The 22,254-nt window shown below is 43.1% G+C and overlaps 3 protein-coding genes and 1 non-coding gene across 6 annotated transcripts; 2 read left to right on the top strand and 2 right to left on the bottom strand.

Moving 5' to 3' along the window:
• The first annotated feature begins 851 nt into the window (after nt 1–851).
• LOC115665537 (RHOMBOID-like protein 1) lies at nt 852–4,870 on the top strand. 2 transcript variants are annotated; one of them, XM_056320050.1, is made up of 7 exons: nt 852–1,330; nt 2,346–2,509; nt 2,728–2,891; nt 2,996–3,255; nt 3,373–3,499; nt 4,008–4,149; nt 4,543–4,870. In XM_056320050.1, exons 1-6 carry the CDS (start codon nt 1,041–1,043, stop codon nt 4,128–4,130), a joined length of 1,128 nt encoding a protein of 375 aa, XP_056176025.1. In that variant the 5' UTR covers nt 852–1,040; the 3' UTR covers nt 4,131–4,149; nt 4,543–4,870. The 2 variants fall into 2 exon arrangements, with proteins under 2 accessions (XP_056176025.1, XP_030443270.1); XM_030587410.2 differs by having other exon boundaries at nt 4,008–4,870.
• An 8,266-nt stretch (nt 4,871–13,136) lies between these two features.
• Nucleotides 13,137–15,269, top strand: LOC115670180 (expansin-A4-like). Its single transcript, XM_030591389.2, has 3 exons — nt 13,137–13,387; nt 13,885–14,203; nt 14,705–15,269. The coding sequence occupies exons 1-3, from the start codon at nt 13,225–13,227 to the stop codon at nt 15,012–15,014; spliced, it is 792 nt and encodes a 263-aa protein (XP_030447249.1). The 5' UTR covers nt 13,137–13,224; the 3' UTR covers nt 15,015–15,269.
• Nucleotides 15,270–16,838: 1,569 nt separating this feature from the next.
• Nucleotides 16,839–16,912, bottom strand: TRNAT-AGU (transfer RNA threonine (anticodon AGU)). Its single transcript has one exon. It is a non-coding gene; the product is annotated as a tRNA-Thr (tRNA).
• Nucleotides 16,913–17,825: 913 nt separating this feature from the next.
• On the bottom strand, nt 17,826–21,732 carry LOC115670181 (triosephosphate isomerase, cytosolic). 2 transcript variants are annotated; one of them, XM_030591390.2, is made up of 9 exons: nt 21,570–21,732; nt 21,184–21,259; nt 20,898–21,021; nt 19,728–19,812; nt 19,448–19,580; nt 19,172–19,266; nt 18,540–18,618; nt 18,181–18,263; nt 17,826–18,089 (listed from the first exon to the last, which is right to left on the bottom strand). In XM_030591390.2, exons 1-9 carry the CDS (start codon nt 21,606–21,608, stop codon nt 18,039–18,041), a joined length of 765 nt encoding a protein of 254 aa, XP_030447250.1. In that variant the 5' UTR covers nt 21,609–21,732; the 3' UTR covers nt 17,826–18,038. The 2 variants fall into 2 exon arrangements, with proteins under 2 accessions (XP_030447250.1, XP_056175826.1); XM_056319851.1 differs by lacking the exon at nt 21,570–21,732 and adding an exon at nt 21,347–21,552.
• Nucleotides 21,733–22,254: the final 522 nt, after the last annotated feature.

Raw genomic sequence — 22,254 nt, 5'->3', positions numbered from 1 at the left:
TTAGGATCTGGACGAGATGGAAATTCTACTTTTAGTCCTCGACTTTGAAATTTTTTTCTAATCCTTGAATTGTTAATCCGATCTGATGAATCTTTGAACTTGCGTAAGTTTAACTCCAAATTCGATTAATTAATCGAGGCGTGTTTGTTGGAGTCGACAAGAGTGGGATGAGGAAAGCTCAATCCTCAATGCTTATATTTTTGAAATCATGTTGCTCAAGGTCCGATTACGGTTTTCATCGTCGGGATCTGTCGCCATGCACGTTATCTGGTAATCCGCAGTGGCAGGAAGTTTTTCTCATGCTGGACTAGACGCTCGTCGGATTCGACAAACATGCAGTTTCAATTGATCGGATTGGGAGCCGAAAGGCATCAGCTGCAAACGTTATGAAGATCGATTGATTTGATTAGACAAATTAAAAAGGACTTGATTGAACAATATGCGCAAACCCAGGGGGTGAAAGTTGAAAAACTTTGCCGCGTATTCTTCTATCCGCGCGGCCAACGACATACATCAAACCGTTGCACGCCACACCAGGCAACGTCACCAACAATAGACCAAGCAAAGAACCAATATAAAACGGAAACCTCTGCGTTTTCGCGAAAGAAATCGTGCGAGATCAGACATGGAATATGAACTGTAAGACAGGAGGAACAACGGATCACGAGATCCTCGTCCCAAGCACAAAACCAATCACCCACGTCACCTGATTTTGCAAGAACTCATTTGTTTTTTTTCTTGTTCCCTTTAGATCGATCACATCCGTATCGCGTTGTTTTTTTGTTTTTGATGACCCGGGAACCGCCGTACAGCCGACAGCCGGCGACGTAAACCCGGGGTGACGCTAGCGCGTTGTTTAGCTGCTGAAGAAACGAAAGAAGAGAAGTTTCCCTCCAACCCAATACAAACAAGAACGTAATCTCCCCTCTTTTGATGATTCCTGTTCGACCCAGTTGCCATCGAGATTGAATTTCGTCCCGCAAATCCCAATGTCGATGGCAAGCTAACGCAGTTTCGATAAAAAGAAAGAAGAAGTCGCAATGAAGGGCAAGAATTCTTCGCCGGAGGTACAGATCAAGGTGCGCGGGCAGCGCGGGGACGGCAGGGCGGCAGCAAGGGCGGAGGACCAAGTGTTCAGCGAGGTCAGGTACAGACGATGGGTGCCGTGGCTGGTCCCGTCGTTCGTGGCGGTCAACGTGGTGATGTTCGTGGTGACCATGTACGTGAACGATTGTCCCAAGAAATCCGGCTTTTGCATCGCCAGGTTTCTGGGGAGGTTCTCTTTTCAAACGCTCAAGGAGAATCCTCTGCTTGGGCCTTCATCAGATACGTGAGTCTTCCTTCTCTCTCTCTCTCTGTTCTTTCTCTGTTTCTGTATCATTTCTAGCATGTATATGGGATTAATGCATGGCATGGTGGGTGGAATGCAATGTTTAGATGTGTCTGCAGGTGAATAGGACATGGACTTATGGATGCTGGATAGGGTTTTTTAGAATGATCCTTGTAGTTGTTGACTGGTGTGAGTTTGTGCTCCGTTGGTGTTTAGTTTACTTGATCCTATGGGTATGGAAATCTAAGCTGTGAAAAGGGAGAGATCTATATCCAGAGTTCAAAGGCATTGTGATTCAAGATGCATAATGGTAAATGCGGAAGCGCTCATGATGTCAATTGTTAGCGGAGAGAGGAGTCGGAGATGCACTAACTTTTCTGCTAAAATAAGGCTCATACTATAGTTAATGTTCTGTATGCATTGCCACGTACTTGTTCCAAATTAGGGTTCAGAAGGCAGAAGGTGGATGGGCAGTAATGGAACCGCAAGATCTGGAGTGGATTGTACCAAAAGGTGGTTGGATAATAGAAATCTTGTGTAGTAACCGGAAATCTCTTAATTTGAATTGGAACTAAGTAGTTGAGTTCAATTTAACCACCTTGTTCGTGTATGATCTAATTTGAAGGCCATTAGACAAACTTAAACCCCCAAAAAAGGGGAAAAGAAGCAGCAAGACAGAGAAAGGATGAGACTTACAAATGTTTCTGAACATGATAGTGCTGGGCATAGCATTTCTTGCAGTCCTTACCAAGACACGTCTAAACAAGAGAAGATGTTGTCAGATTAATTCTGAATGATTGACTCTATTGAGAGTTATTTCTGAGCTGTTTCGCATGTGTTAGATCGTGATCTAATGTTAATCTCTAAAATAGAACTCCTAACTCTTATTGGTGGAGATTTACGTTATGTGTTCAGCCCATCTTGACATGCAATTTGGCGTGCCATATGGCAGAGTTATGGTTTAGGGAAATTTTTCATACAACAAAATTATGTCATCTGCTGTTTTCCTGTTCAGGTTATACAAGATGGGCGCATTAGAAGTTGCTGACGTGGTTCAGAATCACCAGGCTTGGCGCCTATTTACCTGCATATGGTTGCATGCTGGGGTTTTCCATGTGCTGGCAAATATGTTGAGTCTAGTTTTCATAGGGATCCGACTTGAACAGGAATTTGGTTTTGGTATGCATCAATTTTCTTTACTGTAGCAGATGATTTTACGGCAACTTCATAATGCATCGTCACCTTTACCTTGAAAGCCTCTACCTGTTTGAGATTCTGACACAAACCCAATCGGATAGGCTCCCACTGATGCTTCCATCAAAATATTAAGTTCTTGTTATTGTGAAGTATTGTAGCTTTGCAGAAATTAACTTCTAGTTTCTCTTCCAACTTTTCAGTTCGAATCGGGCTACTGTATGTTATATCTGGCTTTGGTGGGAGTTTGTTATCAGCCCTGTTCATTCAATCTAGTATCTCGGTTGGTGCATCGGGTGCCCTTTTTGGTTTGCTAGGGAGCATGCTCTCCGAACTCATTACAAACTGGACAATATACGCGAACAAGGTACACATAAACAACTGAACATGGCCTTTATTAAAACCTTCAGCCTTTAGAAATTCTTTGACCGTGCCTCTTGACCATCTAGATCATTTTGTCTGTATGTGCAGTTAGCAGCATTGTTAACTCTCATCGTCATCATTATAATAAATCTCGCAATGGGTATTCTGCCTCATGTGGACAACTTTGCTCATATTGGGGGATTTCTTTCTGGTTTTCTTCTTGGCTTCGTGTTTCTAATTCGGCCCCAGTTCGGGTGGGTTAGCCAAAGAAATGCTCTTCCTGGATATCCAACCGCTTCGCTTAAACCAAAGCACACGATGTATCAGTATGTGCTATGGGTGGTTTCTGTGATTCTACTGATCTCATGGTAAGTTTGTTATGTTTCGATCATTCTAAGCTTCTGTTACATTTGATAATCTCCTTCTACAGATCTGAGGAATGTAGGATTATGAATATGAGCATTAGGGGCATATTGTCTTGACAGGTTTACGGTTGGCCTGGTGATGCTCTTCCGTGGAGTTAATGCAAATAAATACTGCTCGTGGTGTCATTATATGAGCTGCTTCCCCACCTCAAAATGGAGCTGCAAATCGCAACTAGTATCCTGCATGGTAACTGATGCTGCTATTGTGCACTTTATATCAACTGGGCCGATTGCCACCATCTACATATTTCTCTAGTATTATCTACTGTAGCAGAAGTGATTTCCTCATTTGACAGTCAAAAACTAGAAAGGAAAAATAAAATTTGGCGTGGGCCTGCTTGCTATGGGCAAATTAAAGTGAAGCCGTGACAAGGAAAACATGCCTGTATAGTCAGCATCAAATTGATACTATAAGTGTATACATTTTGGTTTCGTGGAAGATACTTCTTTAGAAGTCCATGATAGTCGGACCTTACTAAAAAAGATCTCTAGTTTCATGATAGTAATAAGGGCCATCTGTGAGAAACTGAGTAGTCAGCATGGCCTTAGCCGTTTATTTAGCTGCAAGGTGTGACCCTAGAGCTTAGAGGGAGAGTTCTGCAATTTTAGGAATTTTTCGAATGATAAAGCTGTGGAATTCCTCATTTTTCTTGTGTAATGCCGGTCTTCTTAACTTATAAATGTGACTTTTGCAGATGAACCAAACTGGGAATGTGCTTGACTTGACATGCCTAAGCAACGGGAAAAGCAACGTTTATGTATTGTCGGACGATGATCCTTCCGTGATCCAGCATTTATGTACGCAGTTATGCAGTTAATACTGACTCACAAGAACAGGTATAGGAGCTTTGCATAAGCAATATTTCTTGCTGTACATAATTCGAATCCGCATTGGCAGAGAACATTGTCTCGCATCCCTTCAAAAAGAATTAGGAAAAAAAAAAAAAGAGCCAATGCACTAGAACTGATTATGACTTAGCTCAGAGCCATTTTATTAGCTCAATCCACCAGCAAATTAGTACTCGAACGTCAGTCTTATGAGGTGAACTGGATGAATGAATCACGTTCTTGCTTTGACATATGACGAGGAAAAGTCGAAAACGCAATGTGACACAAGTGGACTCTTAGGAATCCCAGTGGAATCCTAAAGTATCAGATGCTGTTGAGAAACCGAAACGATATCTATGCATCGCATGCTCATGAAATGTACTTGTCACTATTGACAAACAGCACCGCTCCGCAGAAGGTAAAATTCACCAGCGCAGTTGCACACAAGAAGCAGTTTTAGCTAACTAGAGGATGCTCCATTTACTCTGTTCTTGCACGGAAGTGAAGATAGGACAGAGTGTGATTTGCCCTTGGGTAGTGCAAGACCTGTTCATATCAATAGTCACTTTTGAGCTAGTCATATATATGGTGCTGCTGTTAAATCTTTCTGGTTTTGACAGTTCACTCAGTGTAAGTCTTTTGCACACTATAGTGCCTATATTTTGTTTGACGAACATGTAATAATTTGGAGGTACTGCAGAAAGAGTCGATATCGCGGCTGTTGAATCAATGAATATATTCAATAGGAGAGCTCGTCCGGAGAAGTAGTACAACAAATTGGAGATGAACCCTGTCAGCTAAAGCTCCCGCTTCTCTCCCTTTAGTTTCAGAAAGAAGATAAGGCAAAGAATACTGCTATCAATGCCTTACATCTTGACGTTTTAGTCAAAAAATAATGTTAGATACACTACTCATCTATCAGATTTATTTATTAAGCGATACGGCAGATTTTTGTCGGGTGTCCGAATGGTTCCGCTAGTTTAAATAATCACTTATGAAGTGTCACATAATCTAGTAGACACAAAGTCATTGGCAAGATCACAAAGTCCATATAGATCAGAAACTCAATTAGTCCTTCAACAGATCATATTACCCTCTGGTTCAGTAGGTGACGCTAATCCAAGAAGCACATGTTCCGAGCCAACCAGAGCTTGCAATTCAAAGCTGAAGTTACTTTCAACTCGAGTCCTTCGCAATCTTCACATCAGTATTTAACTGCATTGTCGTGAGCTCTCCAAACGATAAGTGAAAACTAGCATACCATGCAAGCTTCAATAGCTGCTTTTGAAAGAGTGAGTAGTTATAATTCTCAAATCAAATATGAACGAAGCCATTTGTGTATAATTTTCTTTACACCGACGACGTATGCCTTATTTTTTCTTTCTTTCTACTCTTGTTCTCCGTGGCCAAAAGAGTTTCTTGAATTGAGAGGTTCCCATTAGGAGTAAGGCAAGAGATCTGGTGGGGGAAGATACCCTTTGGAGTGTCGATGATGGGGAAAGGAAAAGAATGTCTAAAAATGATATGATTCCATTTTTGCTTTAGCTTGCTTGAGAAACCAAACAAATCCTACAAAAGATGGGATTGCGTAAAGATGGGGGGAGACCATGTTTTTGCAGGCATGCAAGCCGCATAGTGCTTCATCAATACAGTTCTTTGCATGTTTTTGGGACAATCTGGTTATGGTCCCGACATCATCCAACTTCACTCTAATGACCGGGTCATCATCCATCATTCCATACTTGCCAACTCTAAGTCATCCTCATTGAAAAAATTCCGACCTCTAAGTCGGAAGATAGAGGGAGACCATACGTATGTAAAACTTATATAAGCTCCTTACACGAGCGACGCGAGAGATACTTTTACAAAGACCGTCCAAGCGAAACGATAAGTTACTGTACTCAAACCCTGAAAGAGCTTCCACCAATAATGTGAGACTTTCACATATGCACATTTGAATTCTATTAACATAATGATCGTTAATGCCTTTAAGTTTCAAATGCTCAGACTGTTGGTCATCTAATGTCGTATGCCGTGTGTTGGAAACTATACTTTCGCCGACGGCTGACGTCGAAGTTATGTGGATTGAGGTTCAAACTTCGAAGGGTAGTTAACGAACATGATAATTAAGCTCGTAATGATGCTTAGTTAGTCCTAATTACACGCCAAATAATTCATTATCCTTATAAAATACCCCCAATATCTTCTACCCAAACCTCATACTTTAATCTTGTCCCCCCCACAAAAATCATCTTTTCATCACTTTTAATTGGAATTTCAATTTTGATGTCTTAATGAAGTATGCCAATCGAGTTCAATGTTAGCAAGTATGGCCCATGTTAACTAACAAAACCGTCTGTCGGTTATGCCAGTGCTAGGCCCAGTCGACATCGGAATCCTGAGTGGCCCATACGTTTTAGATTTTTTTCTTTAATGTTTTGATCTTCGAATGCTAGTTACGTCACTTGATGTCGCGTCTAACTCCATTTCTTGCCATTCGGTTTATATGTTATACACTCCGAAAAAAGCTAGGAGATTAATGTGCATTCATTCGCGACGCATTATCAAGAGATTTTTCAAATCAAACTTCATTCGTGACGACGATCATAGAATATCGCACGGCGTTTGTCGCGATATTGGTTTAATCCATAAGTAAAATTGCATTTTTATGCCAACCGTAATAACTAGCGTTCTTATGGATGAAATAGTTGTGTCTTTTACTCGAAAAAAGCGGGATTTACTAGTCCGAATTAGCAAACGCCTCTTTTCCTGAAAGCTTGTTTTCGGTATAAAAATCATTTCAAATTGAGTGATTTGACTTATGTTACATATCCACAAATATGGACACGTAAAAAGTACGAAAAAACATATGGGATCATATTTTTGATTCATGTGATTTTTGGCTTGTTAAGACAATCAAATTGAATTAATAAATTTTTCCTTTCCCCCCCTTCCAATAGCCTGCCCAGCCTATTATGCACCCTTATCATTAGTTGATTTTGGCAAAAAATTACCCACTCGGTACTATATATATTGTATGGATGCCAATTTAGTTTTAAACTTTTCAATCTTGCCAATTTAGTTCTAAACATTTATGCGAAATTCTTCCGATCAATTTTCGCCAAAAAAACGGGAGTATAAGAATAGTCCTCCCGATCTTACGATGCCTTTACAAATCGAATACCAATCCCCAACTGTGATATTTTCGGTACTCAAAAACCCTAATCATATCGCAACCATTTTTGCTCTTCTAAGCTGTTCTATCCCTATACGTCCGTGTTCGCTATTTGGAGCCCGACAAAGAAAACTAGACTAAACTAAACTACCCGACTTTTGACCCTAAAAAGAAAAAAAACTGCCCAATGAGAAACTAGTAGAATCGATGTCAAGAAAATTTTCGAAAAAGTCCTAGATCTATTGCATTTTTTCTCAATTCAGTCATAAATTTTTCAATTTGACCACTTTAATCGAGAAAAAATAATGCATTAGATGATTAAGAAACCCTTTCCGGAGATGAAATCCACAGGAAATTGACCTAAGAATGATGGTGAGCCTCACAAAGTCAAAGAACACACGGGCTTGATTGAACTTAATCTCGCTTCATAAGGCTGCATAATGATGTAAGAACTGGATGATGTTCTTCACATGACTAGGGGCAGGCATGATCATGTTTCTTTGGATGGTCAGCAAATCGTACAAAATTCATGAACGTCGATAAGTGATCATGTTAGGAGCTTGATTATTGACTAAAAACTCTAGCCACTCTAAACTTGCAACTAGAGGTGGCCACGGTTCGGAACCGACCGGTTCCGGTTCGGAACCGGCGGTTTCGGTTCGTGGCCAAGTGTGAACCGGAACCGGAACCGCCTCTGGCGGTTCCGGTTCCGGGCCGGTTCCGATTTTTTTTTTCTGTTTTTTTTCTTTTCCTTTTCCTTTTCTTTTTTTTTTCTTCCTCCGCGGCCGGCCATAGCCGGGGCCGGCGCGGAGGTCGCCGCCTCAGGCGAGGCGGCCCTCGCCGGCGTCGGGCGAGGCCGGCCTCAGCGAGGCGGCCCTCGCCGGCGTCGGCGAGGCCGGCCTCGCCTCGCCCAGCGAGGGCCGGCCCTGCGAGGGCCGGCCTCGCCCGACGCCGGCGAGGTCGAGCCTCGCCTAGGCTTGTGCGAGGCCGAGCCTCGCCGGCGTTGGCGAGGCCGGCCTCGCCCCACCAGCGAGGGCCGCCTCGCCCGACGCCGGCGAGGCCCCCTCGCCCGACGCCGGCGAGGGCCCCTCGCCGACGCCGGCGAGGGCCCCCTCGCCCGACGCCGGCGACCTCCGCGCCGGCCCCGGCCATGGCCGGCCGCGGAGGCCATGGCTGCTCTGCGCAAAGATGGCTTGCAATGCAGCCGCTTGATGCGAAGCCCCTCGCACCTGCAGGCTCGCAGCTTTTTTTTTTTTTTTTTTTTTTTTTTTTTGCACCGGCCCGAACCGGCGGTTCCGGCCGTTTCAAATTTTTTCGGAACCGGAACCGGGCCCGTATGCCACGGGCCGGTTCCGGTTCCGAACCGCGGGCCCGGTCAACGGGCCGGGCCCGGGTTTGACCGGGCCGGTTCCGGTCCGGTTCCGGGCCAAAACCGGCCCGTGGCCACCTCTACTTGCAACCCATGACGAAATGTTCATGCAAGCGACCCGTGGTGCGCACGCGCGAAAGTGTCATGAAAAGATGTCTCGTATTGGGGATGCGGTGCAAAGCAAATCAATTAATATATCTTAATTGACCCCCATTATTCAATGGCTTAAATATTTTTAAATGAATACGGGTCAAATTGGGATGTCATTCGTAAGTTTACTTTGAGCTCTTCCTCCGCAATCTCCTCGTATCAAGGTATTGAATTTGGGCCCGTTTGATTCAGCTTTTCAAATGCAACTTGAGGGAATGCAAATACCTTTAGGTAAAAGCCACTTGGGAAAATGCAAGTGGTGTTTGGTAAAAAAAATTTTGTGAAGCTACTTTGGCCTAAGTAGTGTTTGGTAAAAAAAATTTTGCAAAGGGCTTTGGCAATTTTTATTTTTAATATTCCGGTTTTGCCCGTATTACTGTTCATCTTCTTCACGACGAGGGTGGCCGGCGAAGGGCCGGCGAGGGCGGATCTGGCCGGCGAAGGGCCGACGAGGTCGCCTGACCCAGGCGACGGCCGCTTGGGGTCGGGCGACCGCCCAGGCGCCGTCGCCTGGGTCGGCGGTCGCCTAGAGTCGCGCGACCCAAGCAGCCTCCTAGGTCAGGCGACCTCGCCGGCCCTTTGCCGGCTAGCCTCGCCAGCCACCCTCACGGTGAAGAAGATGAACAGTAACAGGGCAAAACTGGAAAATTGAAATTTGAGTGAGGGCAATTTGGGAAGGGAAAAATAGGCTTCAGCATTTGTAGAATGTTGAAAGCCCAAAGCTGGTCCGGACCAGCTTTGGGCTTTCGGCATTCCAAATGCTGGCTTTCGGCTTTTCGGACTCGGAAAGCCGAACCAAACGGTTCAGCATTTTGGGAAGGGGCTTTCGGCCTCGAAAGCCCCTTCCCAAAGCTGAACCAAACGGGGCCTTTATGCTCCGTCTTCCAACGCGGACTCTTTTGTCTTCCCATCCTTTTCTTTCTTTGCACCCCACTTTATCTTTTCCTTATCGGACGAATCCGCCGAACTAAATAAAGCCTAAAAAATTACCAAAAAAGTCATAAACCTTTTGCAATTGTGCCAATTCAGTCCTAAACCTTTTTTTTTTCCAATTCAGTTTTAAACCTTTTGCAATTGTGCTAATTCAGTTCATCCGGCCACTTTTTGCCGGCCGGCACTGATGTGGACGCCGGCCGGCTGACGTGGCAATATTTTAATATTTTTTTTATTTTTTTTTCTCTTTCTTTTTTTTTTCCCCTATCTTCTTCCCCGGTCACCGGTCCATCAACCGGCGAGTTCCGCCTCACTGGCCATGGGCGAGGCTGGCCCTCGCCATGGCCAGGGCGAGGTCGAGTCTGGTGACGGCGAGGTCTCGCCAGATCTGGGCGAGGCCTTGCCGTCGCCAGGCGAGGTTGGCCATGGCAAGGTCGAGCTCGCCCGACGACGGCGATGCTGCCCCGATCTGGGCGAGGCCTCGCCGTCGCCGGGTGAGGTCGAGCTTGCCCGGCGACGGCGAGCTCGACCTCACCATGGCAGACCTCGCCCGGCGAGGGCGAGGCTCGCCCTCGCCAGTGCCAGCGAGGTGGAACTCGCCGGCCTCAGCCTCTCTCCGGTCGCCAGTTGCCGGACTGGCGACCGGGGAAGAAGATAGGGAAAAAAAAAAGAGAAAAAAATAAAAATAAAAATTCGAAAAATAAAAAAATTTATTAAAATATTGCCACGTCAGCCGCCCGGCGTCCACGTCAGCGCCGGCTGGCCAAAAGTGGCCGGATGGACTGAATTGGCACAATTGTAAAAGGTTTAGGACTGAATTGGCAAAAAAAAAAGATTTAGAACTGAATTGACACAATTACAAAAGGTTTAGGACTTTTTTGATAATTTTCCCCTTTATTAGCAGCGGCGAAAATCTAAAAAAAAAAAATCCTTCACCTAATTGAGAATTGGAATAGAGGACTAAGGGGATGTATTTTTCCTATTTAACCTCCCTTTTCGTTTGTAAAATTTCTTTGCTCTCTATTGCATAGATCCATCTTTAGTTCTCTTATCTTGTTCACTGTTTATGACAAATCACGTTCAAAGTCAAACTTTCACTTATCCAAGCTTGACCAACTCTTCTTTTTTTGAACACTTTTAAGTAAAGTTTGACCATATTCGCAATTAGTCATTCAAAAGTTCTTATCCCATTATTCTCATTCAAAAATTCACAATTCAGTTTGGTTGTGCTGCCTTTTTTGCCAACTTTGTTAAAGTTAGTTTTATTTTTTGTTGACAAATTAAGGGAATCCCTCTTCAAGTCTTCCCAGCTCACTATGGGCATTTTGTATCAAACAATTAACTAAAGTATTATAAATCAAGGGAATCTCGAGCACCGCCTTTATGGGCCCGAGTTTGGGTGCCGGAGCATCGGGTATGGGCACTAGGAGTTCGGGCCCAGCCTCGATGGACCAGTTGTAGGCGCCGGGGACCCAAGCTAGGTCCCAAGCTAGGCCTCGATGGATTTGGGCCCGACTGCTAGAGACCTAGTCGTGAAGACTGGGAACTGGGAACCAACGTTGGGATTTTCATGCCCAAGCGTAGAGTTATGGATTTAAGTGCCGATACATAATCATATTTTGAAAAACGTTTTTCGATTCTTTCAAAGACGAAATAATTTTCCTAAATTTAAGTTTTGGTAAAGAAATATTTTCTGTCGACTCATTTTCCTAAGCGAACCAAATGCCGGGAAATAAATAAAATGTTTTACACGAAACAAATGAACCTTAGTGCAAAATTGATTTTCGAGAGCATTTGTTTTTTATTGAAAAGTTTATAAAAAAGAAAAATATTTTTCATGAAAATCATTTTCATGAAACGTGATTAGTTTTCATTTGTTTGACAGTTTAGGAAAAGTAATTTCTTTCTTATCAGAAAGGGAAATCGTTTTCCACAATCAAAGTTTATTGCTTTCAGTCCAAGGAAAACATTTTTCATATATCAATTAGTTTTTCGTCATTTAAACCCCCGGAAACTCGGAAAATAATTTTTTGGAAACAATTTTCTTTCAAACAAACCGACCCTTAATTTGCAATTCTTCGAATATCACTCACAACACTAATTTAGCCATCCTCATCTACCCAGCTGATATCAAGGTTATTTTACATTGTAATTGTTTAAAATTTATTTCTTGTGATTACATAAATCTTGTGTTTTTCTTTTCACTACCGACTGGACTTTATTGGAGGCAAATCAATACAGAGTCTTAAGGAGGAAAATACCTCAGATCATTGTTTGACAAAAAAAATTTATGGTGGTGGGCAATAACCCAATTAGCAACTTCATTAGCAACCTAATTAATTACTAATCCAAGATGCTACACTTTAACTCATAAACCAACATATGATCATGTGATGATAGATTGGACCAACCATATACGCACAGAAAAAAACCCAATGGACCCAAAATGTCACTAAACCGCATCAAAGCACCGTTCACGCCTCAACTTCGGATTGAAGCAAAAGCCAACTCTGTACTTGCACTTAGAATCATCACTTTGTGCATCTCCTTTTTTTGGTGCCCTTTTCATAGGTAGAAATGCTTTTTTGCTTGAAATACTTTTGGTCGTGATTGGCCGGAGCATAGGATACGGTTGAAGGTCGGGTGTACTCATATGTTGCCCCGGCTCAACTCTCGTTGACCACCGTTGCCCAAACCTACCTGTGTTGCCTTTGGACTCATCGAATTTGGGATGACCTGAGTAAACTCAAAGAGCCGTCGGGTCTACTAAGCCCGACCCTCGTTAACCACCCTCACCCAAGCCAACCCAAATTGCCTCAGGACTGATCGAGCTTGGGATGTCCTGAGTAAGGTCAAAGGGCTGTAAGGCTTACGATCAAAAGAGCGCACATCTAATTTGTAGTTCCAAGACTATATGTATACTATCATGCACCATTCAATTTCTTCTTTTATATTTTTTTTCCATAATACACACTTCAATTTTTCATAACCTACCTCTATATCTAATACTCTTAACCTACTCCTTATCTTGCACTTGAAGAAAGATTTTATAGATAAAAGCTAACACGTACTTAGCTTTTATCTTGGGATAAAACCGTGGTCGGGGAGCAAAAGTGATTCAAAATCGCTAGCTTTTTAATTCGTAATTACCTGCGTAGCAACCTTAAAAGATGATCGAGAAAAAGGAGTTAACACTTTTACCAACCGAAAGCTCTGAAAAATCGCATTGTATTCCGTTCACAAGAATTGACACTTTAAGGAGTTCCATGTGCAGCTCATATGGTACGATGAGCCAAGTAGGGTGGGCCAAAAATCTTGGAGGAAATTGCACCGCCCCTGTTTTTTCGTCTTTATAAGCAGGGCTAGTTGAAGTCTCCTCGTCGCCCCACACACACACACACTCTCTCTCTCTCTCTCTCCCCAAGTCCAGCTTCATTAGCATCCTAGAGCAGAGACAATGGCTTCAGCGAGTGTGATGGCTCTGGCTGTTGCACTTCTCAGTATCACCCTGTCCACAACATGGATGGTTGAAGCAAGAATACCAGGCATCTACACCGAAGGGCCGTGGCAGAGCGCTCACGCCACCTTCTACGGCGGCGCCGACGCCTCCGGCACCATGGGTACTTCTTCATTTTCTGCTCTCCCAACACTTCTACTCTCGTGCCTTCGAAATATGCACCTAGTTTGGTCTTGTTCCCCTGTTTTCAACCATTAGTTCCCAAAATTACCTCTCACACAACTAGCAGAGCCCACCTCCCACAATTCCAACCTTCAAAAGAGAAATATGAATTAGCCAATCTCGTGGAGGAAATGTTTAAACGGTTGTAGCTAATTAACTGACTGTCGCTTTCATCAAGTAAAGAATGAATTGACCAAGGAACTTGCCAACAGTATAGATTCTAGGAACTTCAGTCAGTGGTCATCACATTGTGTGATGACCCTCATCCAAATCCTACTTTGCGTTCGAATCTTTTCATTTACCATCGAATCTCCTCACTGATGCCCGTGAAATCAACGAAAACTTCACAAACTGCAGAGTCACAGAGTCAGCAGTCTCATAGACCCATCAAAATGGAATCTGATACTTGTCCTGATGTTCTCCTTTACGACTTCATAGGTGGAGCCTGTGGCTACGGCAACCTCTACAGCCAGGGCTATGGCGTGAACACGGCCGCGCTGAGCACCGCACTGTTCAACAACGGGTTCAGCTGCGGCGCGTGCTTCGAGATTAAGTGCGCCAACGACCCACAGTGGTGCCACTCGGGCAGCGCTTCCATATTCGTCACGGCCACCAACTTCTGCCCCCCGAACTATGCGCTCCCCAACGACAATGGCGGGTGGTGCAACCCTCCCCGCCCCCACTTTGACCTCGCCATGCCCATGTTCCTCAAGATCGCTGAGTACCGCGCCGGGATCGTCCCCGTCGCGTACCGCAGGTAAAGGGACCATTTTGAATATGATTTCCCCCCTTCTTCACGACTCTTCGCCAACATTAGTTCATGGCTCGAATGTTTGAACATGCACAACCTCGTTTTCCATTTTATCGCTGTAGATGGTCTTGGGAACAGTGACAGAGGTGATGTGTGCAAGAACTGTCACTGTTTAAGACAGAAATTGAGCATTGAATAGGATAGACTTTAGCTACTAAACAGAGCAATTGGAGGTTAGATTCCATTTGTGGGCCTTCCTCCTTTATTCCGTTTTCTTGTCAGATCATGGGGAGGAATTTCTATGTTTCCACACTTTAGTGTTCGCCAACATGCATCCAACGTTGCATTGCGGCTTTTAGTAACGGTCAGTTATAACTGTCGGTCGTCCTGCGTTGTGTCGTTTCGACACTAGCTAACGTGGTCGCTTTCGCCTGTTCATTTCCGCAACTTGAGCCCCCGTGAGAATTACTTCCTCACCTTTGCGTTTTTCTCGCGTAATCACCACAGGGTGCCGTGCCGGAAGCAGGGCGGCATCAGGTTCACGATCAACGGCTTCCGGTACTTCAACCTGGTGCTGATCTCCAACGTGGCGGGCGCGGGGGACATCGTGAGGGCGAGCGTCAAGGGTGAGCGCACCGGCTGGATGAGCATGAGCCGCAACTGGGGCCAGAACTGGCAGTCCGACGCCGTCCTCGTCGGCCAGTCACTCTCCTTCCGGGTCACGGGCAGCGACCGCCGCACCTCCACCTCCTGGAACATCATCCCCGCCGGATGGCAGTTCGGCCAGACCTTCACCGGCAAGAACTTCAGGGTTTGACTCCGGCATTGACCGAGGGCTCATTCTCTTTGGTTTTCATATAAGGGAAAGAAATTAGGGTGTGAGACTGTGATAGTTTTCTAATTAATTTGGGTTTATTGTAAGGTGAGTTCAGAGGCATAGAAAAGTAGCTGAAGTGGCTGCACAAACACGTGGTAGCCCGCAGCTTATGATAGTGCTCTAGGGTTTGATATATATACTTTCGATATGTGTACGTCTCGATGACCCTATAATTATAATCATATGATTTGAGAAGTTGTGGTTTGGTGATCGTCTACACTTGGAATTGGAATGCTGTTATCTGCTTAAGATTCAAGGTTCGACTAACTTGAAAAGGAATTTTGGTCGACTGAAAATTGGAGAATGTCCATCACGAGTTTGCAAAGTGGACTACGCGTGCGGGTACTTAAGATTCAATGTTAATATAGTCATAAACTTTTTGATTTGATCAATTTTATCTTAAACCTTTTGATAATTTGTCAATGTAGTCCTTCCGGCCAAAATTGACCGGAAATCACAAACATTGACCATTTTTATAATTTTTTTTAAGATTTATTGAATTTTTTCCTTTTCTTTTCTTTCCTTTTTCATCATTATTGATTTTCTTCCACCGGTCGCCGAGCCTCGGTGATCGCCGGTGACTGCTGGCCACAGGCGAGGGTTGGCCGAGGGGAGCTCTTCAAATACAACGTTGCATAGAGAAAGCCCGTTCAAGTACGATGAGGTGAGGAATCAACAAAAGCTTGGATTTTGTTGCTCCTGCGATTAGCAGAGAGAATAGGAAAAAAAAGAGAAAAAAAGGAAAAATTCATAAAATTATAAAAAAATTGCAAAAATTATCCACGTTAGCTTTGGCCATACCACGTAAGACGGTCTGCACCCACGTCAACAGTTGCTGGCCAAAATTAGTCGAAATGACTACATTGGCAAATCATCAAAATGCTTAAAACTAAATTGGCCAAATTAAGAAGTTTAAGACTGAATTGATCTATACAATAAGTTTAAGATTGTTTTGGTAATTTTCCCGATCCAAGTGCCGGACAATTCTTAACATGCTCAAACTTGGGTATTGGAGGAAAATGGAAAATGAAGCTTCCTCTTTCTTTTTCTATTTAATGCACTCGAGAAAAATAGCTAAGAAAATAAGAAAAGGAAGCTTCGAATTCAGCAATCTAAAACAGAGAGTCCAACATGAACAGAAGATTGGACGAGAGAGAGAGAGAGAGAGAGCGTCTTTCATGGGCTCACGTACACGTTGAAAGCGGGGTTAGGCCAAAGGAGAAGAAACTTCGCCTCCTCTGTCGGTCTTAAGACTTTTCCAATAAAGCATTTCTTTTTGAAATTCAAGCGCCAAATCTCAAAGGCAGACGTAGGACTGGGATTAGGTAAAGATCTCTTTCGTTAGGCCTAAGGTTTAGACATCGAGGAGCGCATGGCCGTCCTCGTGGAATTCTGCAAGCGAAGTTTCTGTGCGCTTTCTTGGATGGTTCGTGGGTATAATTTTTCTTTGTCCAGCGCATGCTGCACATGCAGAGGGAGGGAGAGAGTACAGAGGGGGGGGGATGACATGAATGGCGAACCGCAACGCGATGCGCTCTGACCGCCTCGGACTCTCTACTGTGAAACGGGGAAAATTGATGTCACGTGATGGAAACGTAGGTGAAAGCGGGTGTGGTGTGCACGTCGGGCATAATGCCTAGACATTTACATGCGTAGAGCCCGTCTCGAAATGCGATTTTTGTATTATCAATGTGACCAAAAGAGTTTAACTGACGCCCGAAGAGAGAGAGAGGAAAAAGAAGAGGAATATGAGAAAAGGAGAAATGCTCTCGTTGAGAGTCGAACTCAAGACCTCCCGCTTACTAAACGGGTGCTCTAACCAACTGAGCTACGAGAGCTATGCGCTAAGGCTAACCTCATAGTTTTATATAATCTTGATAAACGACGAAGACGCAGTGACAGTCAATGTCATCCTGCATAGTGCATGCCAAGCAAAACCCTGAAGAAGTGGGTGTTTTGTTTGCTCTTTGCATTTTGGTTTTTTGTGTTTTCAATTTCACTTATTAAGTTAATTATCCAAAAAAACTGTAGTTTTCGGATTTATCAGCCTGGCCGTAGTTAAATATCTCTAACGACCATATAGCCGAAGAGTTTCGCTTCTTGTTTATATCAATATGAACCCCACAGCAAATGAAAGAAAATGAATTTACTCCCACATGATCCCTATATAAAATAATAAAGGGACAAAAAGAAAGAAAGAAAATATATCTAGTATGTCTCCTATGATAAAAACTCACTCAACTTCACGCACGCGCGTAGCATGCGCCCAATTACCAAAAACTAATAAAAGTGGAGAATTTCAATATGACTTACCGAAAAGGTTAGGCCCGACCCTAGTGACACTTTCCTCAGGATTATCCAAAAGAACTATGATTCGTGTTTTTTTTCAGCAATAGTTCTCACCCAAGTTTAACGAGGATGAAAGGCTTTCGGAAGGGGAAATAGCCGATTCTGAAGCCACTTCAGGAAACATGGGGTCGATTGATGTCGCGAAACCGCTCTTTCCATGCGTTGTATGAACTACATAATTCTGCATGCCAGCCACGGGCACATCAAAGCCTCGTCTTCCACCAGGTAAAATCCGTCGTGTATCTATCGAACAATACATTTAGGCAAACATGTACAGCGAGAAACCATCATTTGCACGATTGCATCCCCATTGCAGATTTATACACCCGGTCCATTTTCTCATGATGTTGCCATGGAAGCGAATTCAATGGTTGATTGCATAGCAAGAAATCTGAGAAAGGGTTGCTAATACCAGTTCAGTCATCTCATTGGATCTCTTATTCCATCCGAAAATTTAGTTATCCTCACAGTAAAAAGCACGAGAAAGTAGAGTATTGAGTAACAGAAAGTATGCAGCCCCCAGCGGTTCCAGATACAGGGAAAAAACTACAAGTATAATCTCCTGAAAGCACGCATCAAATGGTTAGGCTGAACGGCCTACTACTGATTTGATCTCTAGTTGTTATTCTTCATTGTTGAAGACTCAATGATGTCGATGAACTCCGGCTGATCACATTCAAGAAAGAGAACAGATGAGGCACCCATACGAACAGAACAACAACAAATGGTGATAAAATATGCTAAAAGACAGGATCACCTTCAAGGAAGCTCCGCCAACCAAAAATCCGTCCACATCTGGCTGGGCCGCCAATTCTTTGCAATTTTTTCCATTAACAGAACCTAGAATAAATGTGCATTTAGGTAAAACAAATCTACCGAATTAAATTGTAATACTAGGAAGGAGCTTCCTCCACTATTGTCCTTCTTTTTCCGATCTGACGAAAGGGATTTTGAGAAGTTTCTTTTCAAAGGAAATAGAGAAGGGGGAGAGAAAAGAAGGCATTGTTGACATAGAATGAAATAACTTGACGAACCACTAATGATCAATAGAAATTCCAGCTTACGACAGGAGTCGATTAATCCGAAACACTTGGCTTCAGAAACCCAAAAATATACCTCCATATATAATTCTGACAGATGCAGCAACTTCGGGACCAGTATTTTCATGCAGCCATTTTCTCAATTCTGTATGGACCTAACACACAAGAAGTTATTCAGCTACTATAACATATTTAGATCATAAAAGAACCAAGAGTCAGCACGTTGTGCAAGCACATGAGACGACACGGGTACACAGGATCACAAAGCAACATTAGGTGTAGATTTAGAGCAGCAATATCGTAAAAACTGTAAAATATCTAAAAAATTGATGCATAGCATAAATATCCATTCACATGATAAATCACAGCAACAGAAAGGATGGCAGGCAAGCTACAAGAATTCTTCTGCCAATCAATGGGTGCAAGACAAACTCCCTTCATGTTTCCAGCCTATTCCACCAATGTATACGTTGTGGATTTTGGAAATACAATAATTATTTTCCATTAAGAAGTCTAGAAGTACTTTACATCATAATGTTAAGCGATGTTGTAGAAAGAATAGTCAAAACCCTGTGTATGTATTATTCAAACATAAAATACGTGCATTTCTACGTGCGAGCTAATTTGGAGAAGAGCCAGCTTTACAAGCACAGGTAGATCCATGGAAGTTTTTCAAGAGAAGGAATATCAAATGAGCACTGGATTTACCTCCTGAGCCTGAGCCGGAGTTGCAACCTTTCCAGTTCCAATAGCCCAAACAGGTTCATAGGCTAAAACAATGTTATCCCAGTTCAAAACTCTCTCTGCAAAACCACTGAAACAGGTCATGCATTTTTTATATTAAGTTTAAACAAAAGAAATCTATCCTGACTAGGCGAACCATGCACACGTACATTGGTGGTCCTGAAATTCAAGAAACACAGAAAGATCTGTTCAAAATCCATATTCCCGTATTAAGGAGATGGCTTGGTCAGACAGAAGTACCTGCAATTGCTTTTGTCTGCGCAGCAACAACAGCCACTGTAGACCCTGATTCACGCTGCTCAAGAGTCTCCCCAACACAGGCAATCACTTCCAGGCCTTGAGATAGCGCGTATGCGACTTTATCACCAACAAACTGTAGAGCAAAACAAAGCAATCGGATATTCCATCAATGCTTGCGAGTTCTCAAATGACAAATGAAGAGAAGAGGCAAAAAAATGAATGGAGATACTTGAAGGATTGATAATTAGAAGGGAGTCTGTGACATTGTCCAGTCGTATACCTCATTCGACTCATTCAAAAGAAGTCTCCTTTCAGAATGACCGAGGATGACCCAAGGAATGTTCAAGTTGACAAGCATTTCAGCACTGCATAACGTAAAACTCAGCATCACATAAGTATCGAACTTGAAAACAGGAAGTGGGCTAGCAACTCTTAATTTATTGAGTGGCATGCAAAAATAGAGGAGACTAAACTGTCAGCTAAATGCAATTGCCATTGAGATTGAGATTAACAGATCCAATGATGTCAATTGTCTGGAAGCATTCAACAGTGAGAACCAGGAAAAATAGCAAACACAGTTAATATCACCAGTTTGATCATAACTCGGAGGTAATAACCATACTATGGGACTGCATAACTAGCCTTTTGCTCTATTTAACACTAAGAAGGCATAAAAGTCCTGGATTAAATACACTAACAATCTGGACAATTGTGACAAATTATACAACTCCAACATGGTAAACTGCAGCTGAAGTGCACTTTAAACCTTGAATGGTTCGGCACCTTTCGAGACATGTGGAGCTTACTGCTTAGCATAGTTCACATTCTATTTCACAAGAAGAAAGGTTCTGCATACAAGAATACCTCCTATACGCAGTAAACTTTGACATCTGGAGCTATTTTACAATTAAGTCAAATTGAAAAAGGAAAACTGCAAGTTTTTGACAAGTGCACTATTTTTTGTTACAGAAGACCAAATGGTCATTCAAAAGGACAGTTGCATCTTTCTGTTAGTATGGCAAACCATTACTCCATTTATCCCTGAACTGCTATTACTGCTCTAAGAAAAGCTCTTTAATCGAATTGCCAACATTGCTCTAAGAAAAAAATCTTTCAGCAGTGTTCTACATTTTTGCAGTCTTTCATTTGATTGACATGGTCCGATTTGGAAATGCACATAAACATTTATAGACCTTCTCAATTTTTTAGGCCTTTAACCAAACCTCTGACAAGAACTACTCTGCAAAATTGAGAGGTCATAAACCAGCCAAATAATGAAAGTTTGCGGTCCAAACGAGTCAGCCAGAATGAGACATCATAGGAAAATGAATAGCCAATTTTGAAGGTCTAAGCAAACTCTAAGCAATCAGCTAGACTTCACCAATTACAAAAAGATCACGAACTTAACAGGCACATCAGAAGCTCCAAGAGCCTTCAAGAACTGGATTACCTGATCTCTCCGGTGAAGGCACCGCCTTTGCGGACCCAACAGTTTTGCGCCGCGACCCCGAAATCAGATCTCAGCAGATTTTTTACCAGAGGAAGAAATACATACGGAGGGCTCACCACCACCTCTGTAAATACAAAGATCACAAAAGCTTCACCACAATGACTATAAGGACAACTAAGTAAAGACCGAAGATAAGATCACATGCTCGCAATCTCATGCAGATACACATTACAACAACCGAACAGGAACTCCAAAATACAACAGAGGGCCAAAAAAATGATCTCACCCACGATATCTTCGGGAGGAACTTCGGCTTCGTTCAACATGCTAACGATCTTCTTCACATCATCGCCCGTCCCATTCTGCAGCGAATCACAAGCCCAGCACGTATCAAAGTCGAACCAGGCACGGCAAACACGAGTCAGCCGTCCACAGTTCCCAAAATCAACCTAGATTGAACAAATTCAACAAAACACGACACAGGTAGACAGATTGATCGATCGATCACGCGGTCGAGAGTCGCCTGATCGAACTCACAGAACAGCACGTAGCACGATCAGTTTTACGGGGAATTCGAAGCGTCCCGGGTCATAGAGCCGCGAAAGGGATCAAAGACACGTCTCAATTTGACCACAGTAGAGAGAGAGGAGGAAGCAATGGCGGCGAACGTACGCATTTCCAGTTGCCACCGACGAAGAACGTTCTCGCCATACTTGCGATCGCGATTTCCTCAGGAACGCAGAGAAGAAGGCGAGGAGGGAAGGCGAGGATCGCAGACTTGAGGATTGAACTCGCGTGTTTTCACTACTACTAGCTCGGACTGAGATTTGAACATGGATATTCACGTGCGCTTGTACGACGTGAAATGGTTTCCAAAAATTAGCTTTACCAACTTTCACCAATGGACTAATTAACCAAAATAACTTTTTATTGGACAAAAATATTCATGCATAAAATTAGAAAAATAAATTTCTAAACTTTTTTTTTGGTCAAATGAATTTCTAAATTTAAAAAGGTGAAAGTTGCTCCTCTTTTTCGAGTCGACTCGAAATCTATATTCCCATGTTAAGGAATTCCGAAATCTAATAGGTAGATCCATACGCATTCAATGAAATCAATTGTACAGCGCTTAGTTCGGCATCATAATTCTTCAATCACCCATTTAAATTCCTTCACTTTCAAATTTCTTTTATTTAAGTTATGTTGATTATTTGCTTGCCAGAAAAATCGACACGACATTATTAAAAAAGTCACCCAGTAGCCTTCTTTTAATTGGAATATTGCCACGTCACCAATACCGGTGATCCGAGTTTGGAGTAACTTAAATGAACGATATTCAAAAGTTAAAGGAACTTAA

This window comes from Syzygium oleosum, unplaced genomic scaffold (assembly GCF_021117445.2).
Source record: "Syzygium oleosum isolate NSW1041296 unplaced genomic scaffold, Sole_v2.1 Sole_v2.19, whole genome shotgun sequence".
NCBI classification, from domain to species: Eukaryota; Viridiplantae; Streptophyta; class Magnoliopsida; order Myrtales; family Myrtaceae; genus Syzygium; species Syzygium oleosum.
This window is presented reverse-complemented; position numbering and strand designations above follow the sequence as displayed.

Bases quoted from the DNA above. Each gene is read 5' to 3' on its own strand.
- LOC115665537 (XM_056320050.1), top strand. From the start codon at position 1,041: ATGAAGGGCAAGAATTCTTCGCCGGAGGTACAGATCAAGGTGCGCGGG. The intron at 2,510-2,727 runs GTATGCATCAAT...CCAACTTTTCAG, and splicing joins TGAACAGGAATTTGGTTTTG to TTCGAATCGGGCTACTGTAT. The intron at 2,892-2,995 runs GTACACATAAAC...CTGTATGTGCAG, and splicing joins GGACAATATACGCGAACAAG to TTAGCAGCATTGTTAACTCT.
- LOC115670180 (XM_030591389.2), top strand. From the start codon at position 13,225: ATGGCTTCAGCGAGTGTGATGGCTCTGGCTGTTGCACTTCTCAGTATC. The intron at 13,388-13,884 runs GTACTTCTTCAT...ACGACTTCATAG, and splicing joins CGACGCCTCCGGCACCATGG to GTGGAGCCTGTGGCTACGGC. The intron at 14,204-14,704 runs GTAAAGGGACCA...TAATCACCACAG, and splicing joins GTCCCCGTCGCGTACCGCAG to GGTGCCGTGCCGGAAGCAGG.
- LOC115670181 (XM_030591390.2), bottom strand. From the start codon at position 21,608: ATGGCGAGAACGTTCTTCGTCGGTGGCAACTGGAAATGC. The intron at 21,022-21,183 runs GTGAGATCATTT...TTGTATTTACAG, and splicing joins TCCTCCCGAAGATATCGTGG to AGGTGGTGGTGAGCCCTCCG. The intron at 19,267-19,447 runs GTACTTCTGTCT...GTGGTTTTGCAG, and splicing joins GCAGACAAAAGCAATTGCAG to AGAGAGTTTTGAACTGGGAT.